Source organism: Lipotes vexillifer, unplaced genomic scaffold (genome assembly GCF_000442215.2).
Source record: "Lipotes vexillifer unplaced genomic scaffold, Lipotes_vexillifer_v1.1 scaffold479, whole genome shotgun sequence".
NCBI classification, from domain to species: domain Eukaryota; kingdom Metazoa; phylum Chordata; class Mammalia; order Artiodactyla; family Lipotidae; genus Lipotes; species Lipotes vexillifer.
This window is the reverse complement of record NW_006796443.1, coordinates 2,327,464-2,339,536: the sequence shown is the minus strand read 5'-3', so window position 1 is coordinate 2,339,536 and position 12,073 is coordinate 2,327,464. Positions and strand designations below refer to the sequence as shown.

General features: G+C 40.9%; 1 protein-coding gene across 1 annotated transcript in view; it reads left to right on the top strand.

Moving 5' to 3' along the window:
- EPSTI1 (epithelial stromal interaction 1) overlaps window positions 1–12,073 on the top strand; it is a 100,182-nt gene that overhangs the window by 15,696 nt on the left and 72,413 nt on the right. Inside the window, 3 exon segments of the mRNA XM_007468623.1 lie at window positions 860–918; window positions 2,984–3,067; window positions 7,311–7,384. Of these exon segments, the coding sequence (XP_007468685.1) occupies window positions 860–918; window positions 2,984–3,067; window positions 7,311–7,384 (217 nt within the window).

Genomic DNA, 12,073 nt, shown 5'->3' with positions numbered 1-12,073 from the left:
TATTCATACTTCTGTGGGACTACATGTATCATCACAAAGAGCCACCCCCCAGCACAGACTCACGGACTGGGTCTCTGGCATCATTTCATTTCATTTCATCCCACGTTCATCAAGCAGCTACTTTGTGCCAGGGGCTGGGCATATATGGATCCCTCAAGCACTGTTTCTGCCCTCAAAAGCTCACAATATTGTAACAACTTCTTGCACCTCACTGGTGAATATTTTTGCTTAAATGAAGTCTTCCCTGGTCCCCGCTCCCCCCCACCCAGAGAATTGAAGTGACTCCTTACTTCTCTGAACTCCTGATTATGCTCGACCTATGTCCCCAGGAGAATGAGGGGCCCAGCGGACCCCTGCCTAGAAGTCAAAGCCCCAAAACACAAGACTGTGGCCATCTGGCCACTCAGATGGGTCATCAGGAGGAGGTGGCTGCATTGCAGATGGCCCCTACACCCAGTGTGTGGGAGCCAAAAATGTGTGAGTGTTTCCTGTACTCCTGTAGTGGGTGACATGGAAGAGAAGGCCAGTCATCTCAAAGGGATGTACCCATGAGCGCCACCTGGAGGCACAGTGGATCCCTACAAAGACAGTTTACCAAGAACTGACCCTGAGGAAGTCACTTGTCATTCTCCATCAACTGCTTTATATTTCCATATGTGGCCGTGTACACTGTTTTAGTTTACCAGATAGATTGTAAGCTCCTGGAGAACACACCTGGGTCTTAAAAGGAATATTATCTTTCCTAGTACCTATTTGATGGTGATGATCATAAATACAGTATATTATCAGAAAGAATGTATGGTGCTTTATATGTATTAATAATTTCTCATGATAATCCATTTTTTTCTCTTCATTCTAGCACAGGTGCATATACCTTGATAATACCAAATGAAAAACGAAGAAATGAGATGCAACGGAGTATGTGTATTATTTACCATTCAAAATACTTCTCATTTTCTTTCTTTTTGTTTTTAAACTACAGCTTTTGTTACTTTATTCATAATTCTTCTTTAAAATTTATTTTTGGCTGCGTTGGGTCTTCGTTGCTGCACGTGGGCTTTCTCTAGTTGCGGTGAGGGGGGGTTACGCTTCGTGTGGCGTGCGGGCTTCTCACTACGGTGGTTTCTCTTGTCACAGAGCACGGGCTCTAGGCACACGGGCTTCAGTAGTTGCAGCACGCGGGCTCAGCAGTTGTGGCTCACGTGCTCTAGAGCGCAGGCTCGGTAGTTGTGGCACACGGGCTTAGTTGCTCCCCAGCATGTGGGATCTTCCCAGACCAGGGCTCGAACCCGTGTCCCCTGCATTGGCAGACGGATTCTTAACCACTGCGCCACCAGGGAAGTCCCTGTCCCATTCCTTCTTAATGGAATTTTGTTTTTCAGTCTCTGTGTTCCCATAATTTTGTAACTATCAGAGTCTACCCTCAGCTGTTTTTATTCGTGACTTCACTTTCCTGCTTTAGATTATAAGCTCTTTGAGGGCAGGGGATACATCTTACTTGTTTTTGTGCTCCTTGTACCTAGTGGGCATATAACATGCTTAACTGAAGTTGTACAGTAAAATAAATGCTGCCCTTTAAAGTTACAGTATTATACCTTAGAGTTGGAAGGAGAACTAAAGTTCATTTAATTCACAAAGAAGTTCTGAGGCTTGTTCAAGTCAACTGTGGGGCTAGCACTGAGATTCTGTGCTCTCCTATCTTGATCTTAATAGGAAATTTAATTTTGTAATGACCAGTGGACATAAGGGCACAGCAGGAAAGTAGCTCTATAAAGGTCTCCACTGGACAGGTGGGCCCCTGGGTAGTACATCTGAGTATGTGCAGAATATGACAATCACAGCTATGCTAACACTGACTGTGGGCACTGCCTGCAGGTGACCAACGGAATCCCAAAGATTCTGGCATTTTACAAGTTTTTGACTTAAATAGTTAACAGGAATTTAAGCCTCAGTGCAGTCTGGATTTTTGAGATGTTTCAGAAAGTTTTTTTCCCTCTAATAATTAAAAAATGTTATAAATGGACGTTTGAAATAATCACTTCTAATGAGATACGGGCATACATTGGAAGAACAGAACTAGTATCTCTGGCGCCCCCCTGCTGCCAGTCAGTGTATATTTGGGGAGTGAGCACTGCTCTACATGGCTCAGCCTAGTGGTTCCAAATGCCAGGAATCTGAGAGGCCTCGTTCCTCATGGTTACATTAAGCTTGGGGAATATTTAAAATAAAGTGAATACAGGCATTAGAATTTTATGGGGATTTGTGTTTACTGTGTGTTCTTATTGAAAAGTTAAGAAAAGTTCTTATTGACACATGAATGTTTTGCACACACTCTCTATAGGAAACTTTTAAATAAATGATATAGGGTTTGGAAAATGCCAGAGTGGGAGGAAAAACTGAACTTCTTTATTTAGTAGGAGTTCAGGTTGTTTTCAGTTTTTTAAAAAAATTTATTTATTTTTGGCTACGTTGGGTCTTTGTTGCTGCATGCGGCCATTCTTTAGTTGCAGTGAGCGGGGGCTACGAGTGGGGGCTACTCTTTGTTGTGGTGCGTGGGCTTCTCATTGCAGTGGCTTCTCTTGTTGTGGAGCACAGGCTCTAGGCGCAAGGGCTCTAGGTGTGTGGGCTTCAGTAGTTGTGGCGCACGGGCTTAGTTGCTCCATGGCACGTGGGATCTTCCCGGACCAGGGCTTGAACCCGTGTCCCCTGCATTGGCAGGTGGATTCTTAACCCCTGCGCCACCAGGGAAGCCCCTGTTTTCAAATTTGAACCTTCTGTGCAGACTCTTGGAGAGAAAGTGCCTTAGGGTGACCCCAAGAGGTTAGGACTGGGTGGGTGGTGTCTTCCTTTCCTGGATATCTCGTCCACTCATGCTTGCATGTAGTTAATTGTCCATCTGATGGTGGTTTGTTATGCTTTCAAGGGAGCATTTCCCTTTTCATGCTCTAATAATTGATGATTTGATATTTCTCACCTGGCTTAGTGGCTGCAAAAGAGCTGGAGGACCTGAAGAGGTGGAAGGAGCAACAAAGGACGAAGCCCATTAACCTGGCACCCATGCAGCTAGGTAAGCCAGCAAGCCAGTTGCTTGAATGTGGAAGGACAGGGCCACTCAAGGATCCTGTTAGCACCTTGCCCACATCTGTCTTTCAATGTACGTTATAGGTCATTGGACCATTGTGCTACTTGAAATGGAATGCATTTAATGTCAAAACATGCACTTAAAGTCAAAAGTATGCAGGTATACTGTTGTTTCTGATTTTCTGCAAGTAGCAAACGGATGATGCCACAGTTATATGGGAGTAGAAGGATGGCTTAATTGCCAAATAATTTAGAGCCTCTTAGTTGATCAGCTCTGAAGAAATCTTACCTGGGGCGCTGCATATGCCCTTTTCCTCCCATCCTGATTAGTGCTATCACAAGCATATTAATCATGGCATTTAACTGGTTGTGGGAAAAAGAATGAATGGAGAGTCAATTCCAACACTAAGATGAGAGTGGGCTGGGGACACAGGGTGGGTATAAAGAGAACATCGCCTGTGTTTTAATTTGCAAATAGAGACTTTTGGGCCTCTGGAACACGTGGCAGTGTGATGAATTGTCTGTGCTGCCTTTGCCTGGTGTTTGAATAATTCAACAGGGAAGCCCTCTAATGGGAATCATTCACATCTTCTCTTTTCTCTTCCGGAAGCAGCTGAGAGCTTAAAGGGCTAGACACACAGTTCCCACAGATTTAGTTCACACAAATGTGTTACGAGTCAGAGGCCACTTACTCTAACAGTGTTTTTTATCTATTTATTTATTTTTTTGGCTGCACTGTGTGGCATGCGGGATCTTAGTTTCCCTCCCAGGAATCGAACCCACACCCCCTGCAGTGGAAGTGCAGAGTCTTAACCACTGGACTGCCAGGGAAGTCCCTCATAGTAGTTGTCAAGAAGTATTTTTTCCAAGATGTAGGTAAAAATAACCTAATTTGGTAATCATTTAGTGAGTGCAAGTAATAGTATCATCATCATCATCCCACTGTATTTCATGAGAGGGGTTAATCTCGTGTCACCTTTTTGCTGAATAAGCTGCATTTGAGGGGTGCAACCTGGAGACAGCTTTGTCCTTCCTAACTGGCCCCCTCACACCAGCTATGTGGGTCTACTTTTTCTTATGTTCTTTGGATGAAATTAGATTTTTTTGGTATTTCTCAAATAAGAAAGTTGTCCAGCTAATTCTAGGCATAAAAACAGTGTCATTTCAGTAATTAAGTTTAGTCCTAAATACTGATCAAAACTCTGTTACTGATGGAGATTAAAGCTTCTACCCTGCTCCAGCCCAGGTCTGTTCTGGATAGAAAGTTGCCAAAGGAAATGCGGTGTGGCTGAATTTCTCACTATTGACTCCACTGTTCCCAGATTCTGACCCCTCATGGGTCAAAGGGAGAAGGGGAGGTTAGGGTCCGTAGTGCACCGATCCCAGTTTCTTCAAGTTTTGGTGTGTGTTTACTGTGCATCTCACCCCTGGGGTTCTTAGAGTTCTTCGGAGTCCCTCCTTGCCTGCCAGCCATCTCTCACCTGGACTTTCTTGATAGATATGATACTTTTTCCTGCTGGCGGTGCTTGGCTTCACCGCTGGCTCTTGGTAGCTGGACTATCTTTGTAGAGCTCCATTGTACCTCTGGGTGGCCCACATGGGCAAGGCCCTTTTTAATTTTTTTTGGCCATGCCGTGCGGCATGCAGGATCTTAGTTCCCCAACCAGGGATCAAACCCGCGCCCCCGGCAGTGGAAGTGCAGAGTCTTAACCACTGGACTGCCAGGGAAATCCAGGGCAAGTCCCTTTAAGATGACGTTAGATTGGCATTCTCTTTCATGACAACCAGATTGGGAGTGCAGGAAACACTTGTGCATTCTTCCCACAAACTCTGGGAATACGGGCCATTTGCCCTGCAGCCATTTTTTGTTTATGACCAGTCTGAGTAGCCACATGAGAACAGCCATGTGCCTTTTGGTTCTGACCTTCCTAAGCATGGGTCCACGAGGTCCCTCAGTCTCTTGGGGACACAGATTGAGCCCTTCAAGTGATTTTCATTAAACCTCTCTTACTTACATTGATGTGAAGATTCCTCCTTCCCCAAACACATACACAGAGAAGATGAAATTCACAAAGACATCTTTTCTCTGATTTCTACCTTCCTTTGACCTAGCTAACCTCTTTTATAGACTAAAGGTAGGTGCCAATTAAGGTTCCCCAAAGTGGTTTTCAGTTACACCCTTGCATATCCTGCCTAGGGAGCCAAGCACTTGCCTTGGGGATTTGGAGTTGTTGGTGCCTACTGTCTTGGGGCCTTAACCAAAAAAGAGCAGGAGTTCTGCTATATGGTGTACCTAGGAATGGTCAAGGGGGAAGAGGGTAGTGAGTAGAAAAGAATTCTAGAATGTTTTAAACTTTGAGATGAGTTTTAAAGAAAACCTGCAAATGCTTATACATCTTTCTCTATTTTTATTTTTTAATTTAATTTTTTAATTTTTTGGCCACGCCATGCGGCATGTGGGATCTTAGTTTCCTGACGAGGGATTGAACCCGTGCCCCCTGCGGTGGAAGCATGGAGTCTTAACCACTGGACTGCCAGGAACGTCCAACTTTCTCCATTTTTAAATTCTCAACTCCTCCTCTATTCCTCTACCCCGTAAAATATTGGAATGGTTCTAGGAGATACTGAAAGTGGCTGTAACATTAGATAAAAGCCTCAATAGCCCTCACTGTTTCTTTCCTTAGGGCCAAGACCAAACAGGTATTATAGAGCTTTTGGGACTCAGAAGTCTCTGTGGTGTCTTTATCTGTTCAATTATAACAACTATGATGAATGCAAATTGTTTTACTGCATCTTCTGTGCAAGTGACTCTTTCAGAGAACTGACACTTTTAGTGACCAAATCACCGGAGAATTATTTCAAAGGAATCTTTAAAATATGCACGCCAAGCTTGCGTAAACACTGAGAAATTCCTAAACAGTAATTCTTAGATGATTGTCAAATTGCAAGGATTTCTGGCCCCCAGTTATTATAGGTTTAAGAGAGAGCAGACAAATGACCTAACATCCATATTTTTCTCTTGAATACCTAAAGAAAAGAACAACAATAAATAGTATGGATTGACAATCAATTTTAATTAGAATATTCCCATTGTACTTTTAAAAACTGCGTTATAAAGACTGTATACTCGTCTCATGGCAAGACCTCTGAGGCTTTCCTGAGCTTTCGCTACTTGAATACAGGGCCATAGAGTCAGAAGAAGAAAAACATTGGAAACGTCACTGATCATCATCTTTATTAGGTTAAGGAATGGTCATACTCTAGCAGAAAGAATGTTCTGGAATTTCCAGAGCACTATTTCTTATTATTTAGCATGGACCTTCAGGTGTGATTTCAGTCTAAAGAAAAACTTGAATACGTACATGATTGAAAAACCTTAGTAGCATTGTCCTCATCTTGGGGGAATATGGCCTTATCTTTCTGTCCAGCTCTTTCTCTTTTATGCAATTACTATTGTTTAATGTCTTATTTAAAAAACTGGTTATGTTACCGAACCAAATTTGGGCCTGCTCACCCGTGCGCAGTAAAGCCAAGCTACTGACACTGGGCTGTGGTGCAGTGCAGTAAGGCATCATCAGCCACGGAGTTGGGGACAGCTAGTGCTCAAAAAACCTGAACTCCCCGATGGGTCTCAGGAAAGCATTTTAAAGGCCAGCTGAGGGAGGGGAGTGATCACCTTATGCACAATTCTGATTGGTTGACGGTGAGGTAACAGGGCTGGCTGTGTCACAGGGGTTAACGTTATCAATCCTTAGGCTCCAGAAGGCTTGGGGGCTGTGTGCTCATGGTCATCACGTGGTTGCATTTTCCATTTGACGTTGGTTTTAGCATCTGTAAAACAACTCAGGAAATGTGCATCAGGTACTATTCTCTAGGTACTTCAAGGAGGAGCTACAGCAGAGGATATAGGGGAGGGGTCTGTCCTGGGAAGAACCCATAGGGTCTTGCTCAGTTACAGTTCCCCCTTTTCTTTGATACTCCTTAACCTTGAGGAGAACAGGTGTTGGACAAGAAAGGGAGTAACGTTTTGGGTGGAGAGGTTAATCATAAACTTGGTAGAGGAACTTGGTTTTAGGGGGACTCGGTTTCAGTTATGTCCTTATTTCCGGGGGTATGAAAATGTTAAAGAAACTCATGGTGTAGACTTATCATGTATTTAATTAGTCTTTGATGGCTGACAATTCAGCTTAACATTCATGTTTCACCTTCATGACTTTTTTTTCCCTTAGGTGGAAACCAGTCAGAGGTTGAAGTCAGGCAGAGACAACAACTTCAACTGATACAATCTAAATACCAGAAAAAGGTCAGAATCCATCTCTTTTAGCTTAAATTGGGCAAGAAATTAGAGTACCAGCACTTTGAAAGTAACCACGAAATAACACAGTAACTTTACCAAAAGCATAAAACCTTCAAACAAACTGCAAAAGAAAGTCTCAGAAATCAAAGAAGTCAGGATGTGAGAAGTGAAGGGATAAATACTGCAAATTCTCACCCAAGCTGTCTATCAGTCAGTGAGACCTTTGGTAAAGGGGTTTTTTCTCCCCTAGTTTAAGTCTCTACTATGTTTAGAATATTCAGGTTCTAAGAACATGGATCTGTTTACTCCATTCCAGTCCTGAAAGTACTACAAAAATTTTTAAGATTCCAGCAATTTTTTTTTTTTAACAGTGAACTCTGAGTTTTATAATCAGGGAAAATTATCTGCCCTTTCTTCTCTCCAACCTGGTGGAGGTGGGTTGGGGACAGAGGAGACAGAAAGACAGAGACCAAGGAAGAAACACAAAGAAATTGCATGGGCAGCAGATGTGGCCTGATCATCCTCTGTGATCTAAGTAGCTTGAAGAACCAACCTATAATCATGGCACACTATATCACAGAAAATACTGTAATTTGCCTTTCATCATAATTTTTTTTTAACATCTTTATTGGAGTATAACTGCTTTACAATGGTGTGTTAGTTTCTGCTTTATAACAAAGTGAATCAGTTATACATATACATATGTCCCCATATCTCTTCCCTCTTGCCTCTTCCTCTCTCCCACCCTCCCTATCCCAACCTCTAGGTGGTCACAAAGCACCGAGCTGATCTCCCTGTGCTATGCAGCTGCTTCCCACTACCCTAGCTATCTATTTTATATTTGGTAGTGTATATATGTCCATGCCACTCACTCACTTTTTCCCATCTTACCCTTCCCCCTCCCCATATCCTCAAGTCCATTCTCCAGTAGGTCTGTGTCTTTATTCCCATCTTGTCCCTAGGTTCTTCATGGCCATTTTTTTTTTTTTTTTTAGATTCCATATATATGTGTTAGCATACGGTATTTGTTTTTCTCTTTCTGACTTACTTCACTGTGTATGGCAGACTCTAGGTCCATCCACCTCACTAAAAATAACTCAATTTCGTTTCTTTTTATGCCTGAGTAATATTCAATTGTATATATGTGCCACATCTTCTTTATCCATTCATCTGTCGATGGACACCTAGGTTGCTTCCATATCCTGGCTATTGTAAATAGAGCTGCATTGAATATTGTGGTACATGACTCTTTTTGAATTATGGTTTTCTCAGGGTATATGCCCAGTAGTGGGATTGCTGGGTTGTATAGTAGTTCTATTTTTAGTTTTTTAAGGAACCTCCATACTGTTCTCCATTGTGGCTGTATCAATTTACATTCCCACCAACAGTGCAACAGGGTTCCCTTTTCTCCACACCCTCTCCAGCATTTATTGTTTGTAGATTTTTTGATGATGGCCATTCTGATTGGTGTGAGATGATATCTCATTGCAGTTTTGATTTGCTTTTCTCTAATGATTAATGATGTTGAGCATTCTTTCATGTGTTTGTTGGCAGTCTGTATATCTTCTTTGGAGAAATGTCTCTTTAGGTCTTCTGCCCATTTTTGGATTGGGTTGTTGTTTTTTTTGATATTGAGCTGCATGAGCTGCTTGTCAGTTTTGGAGATTAATCCTTTGTCAGTTGCTTCGTTTGCAAATATTTTCTCCCATTCTGAGGGTTGTCTTTTTGTCTTGTTTATGATTTCCTTTGCTGTGCAAAAGCTTTTAAGTTTCATTAGGTCCCATTTGTTTATTTTTGTTTTTATTTCCATTTCTCTAGAAGGTGGGTCAAAAAGGATCTTGCTGTGATTTATGTCATAGAGTGTTCTGCCTGTTTTCCTCTAAGAGTTTGATAGTGTCTGGCCTTACATTTAGGTCTTTAATCCATTTTGAGTTTATTTTTGTGTATGGTGTTAGAGAGTGTTCTAATTTCATTCTTTTACTTGTAGCTGTCCAGTTTTCCCAGCACCACTTATTGAAGAGGCTGTCTTTTCTCCATTGTATATTCTTGCCTCCTTTATCAAGGATAAGGTGACCATATGTGCGTGGGTTTATCTCTGGGCTTTCTGTCCTGTTCCATTGATCTATATTTCTGTTTTTGTGCCACTACCATACTGTCTTGATTACTGTAGCTTTGTAGTATAGTCTGAAGTCCAGGAGCCTGATTCCTCCAGCTCCATTTTTCTTCTTAAGATTGATTTGGCTATTCGGGGTCTTTTGTGTTTCCATACAAATTGTGAAATTTTTTGTTCTAGTTCTGTGAAAAATGCCAGTGGCAGTTTGACAGGAATTGCATTGAATCTGTAGATTGCTTTGGGTAGTATAGTCATTTTCACAATGTTGATTCTTCCAATCTAAGAACATGGTATATATCTCCATCTGTTTGTATCATCTTTAATTTCTTTCATCAGTGTCTTAGTTTTCTGCCTACAGGTCTTTTGTCTCCTTACGTAGGTTTATTCCTAGATATTTTATTCTTTTCATTGCAGTGGTAAAGTGTTTTCTTAATTTCACTTTCAGATTTTTCATCATTAGTGTATAGGAATGCAAGCAATTTCTGTGCATTAATTTTGTATCCTGCTACTTTACCAAATTCATTGATTAGCTCTAGTAGTTTTCTCATAGCATCTTTAGGGTTCTCTATGTATAGTATCATGTCATCTGCAAACAGTGACAGCTTTACTTCTTCTTTTCCGATTTGGATTCCTTTTATTTCTTTTTCTTCTCTGATTGCTGTGGCTAAAACTTCCAAAACTATGTTGAATGGTAGTGGTGAGAGTGGGCAACCTTGTCTTGTTCCTGATCTTAGAGGAAATGGTTTCAGTTCTTCATGATCGAGAATGATGTTGGCTGTGGGTTTGTCATATATGGCCTTTATTATGTTGGGGTAAGTTCCCTCTATGCCTGCTTTCTGGAGGGTCTTTTTCATTAAATGAGTGTTGAATTTTGTTGAAAGCTTTCTCTGCATCTATTGAGATGATCATATGGTTTTTCTCCTCAGTTTCTTAATATGGTGTATCACATTGATTGACTTGGCATATATTGAAGAATCTTTGCATTCCTGGGATAAACCCCAGTTGATCATGGTGTATGATCCTTTTAATGTGCTGTTGGAGTCTGTTTGCTAGTATTTTGCTGAGGATTTTTGCATCTGTGTTCATCAGTGATACCGGCCTGTAGTTTTCTTTCTTTGTGACATGTTTGTCTGGCTTTGGTATCAGGGTGATGGTGGCCTCGTAGAATGAGTTTGGGAGTGTTCATCCCTCTGTTATATTTTGGAAGAGTTTGAGAAGGATAGGTGTTAGCTCTTCTCTAAATGTTTGATAGAATTTGCCTGTGAAGCCATCTGGTCCTGGGCTTTTGTTTCTTGGAAGACTTTTAATCACAGTTTTAATTTCAGTGCTTGTGATTGGTCTGTTCATATTTTCTGTTTCTTCCTGGTTCAGTCTCAGAAGGTTGTGCATTTCTAAGAATTTGTCCATTTCTTCCAGGTTGTTCATTTTATTGGCATAAAGTTGCTTGTAGTGATCTCTCATGATCCTTTGTATTGCTGCAGTGTCAGTTGTTACTTCTCCTTTTTCATTTCTAATTCTATTGATTTGAGTCTTCTCCCTTTTTCTCTTGATGAGTCTGGCTAATGGTTTATCAATTTTATCTTCTCGAAGAACCAGCTTTTAGTTGTATTGATCTTTGCTATCTTTTCCTTCATTTCTTTTTCATTTATTTCTGATTGGATCTTTATGATTTCTTTCCTTCTGCTAACTTTGGGGTGTTTTAGTTTTTCTTTCTCTGATTGCTTTAGGTGTACGTTTAGGTTGTTTATTTGAGATGTTTCTTCTTTCTTAAGGTAGGATTGTATTGCTATAAACTTCCCTCTTAGAACTGCTTTTGCTGCATCCCATAGGTTTTGGGTCATCGTGTTTTCATTGTCATTTGTTTCTAGGTATTTTTTGATTTCCTCTTTGATTTCTTCAGTGATCTCTTGATTATTATGTAGTGTATTGTTTAGCTTCCATGTGTTTGTATTTTTTATAGAGTTTTTTCTGTAATTGATATCTAGTCACATAGTGTTGTGGTTGGAAAAGATACTTGATATGATTTCAATTTTCTTAAATTTACCAAGGCTTGATTTGTGACCCAAGATATGATCTATCCTGGAGAATGTTCCATGAGCACTTGAGAAGAAAGTGTATTCTGTTGTTTTTGGATGGAATGTCCTATAAATATCAATTTAGTCCATCTTTTTTAATGTATCATTTAAAGCTTGTGTTTCCTTATTTATTTTCATTTTGGATGATCTGTCCGTTGGTGAAAGTGGGGTGTTAAAGTCCCCTACTATGAATGTGTTACTGTTGATTTCCCCTTTTATGACTGTTAGTATTTGCCTTATGTATTGAGGTGCTCCTATGTTGGCTGCATAAATATTTACAATTGTTATATCTTCTTCTTGGATCGATCCCTTAATCATTATGTAGTGTCCTTCTTTGTCTCTTCTGATAGTCCTTATTTTAAAGTCTATTTTGTCTGATATGAGAATTGCTACTCCAGCTTTCTTTTGGTTTCCATTTGCATGGAATATCTTTTTCCATCCCCTCACTTTCAGTCTTATGTGTCCCTAAGTCTGAAGTGGGTCTCTTGTAGACAGCATATATACGGG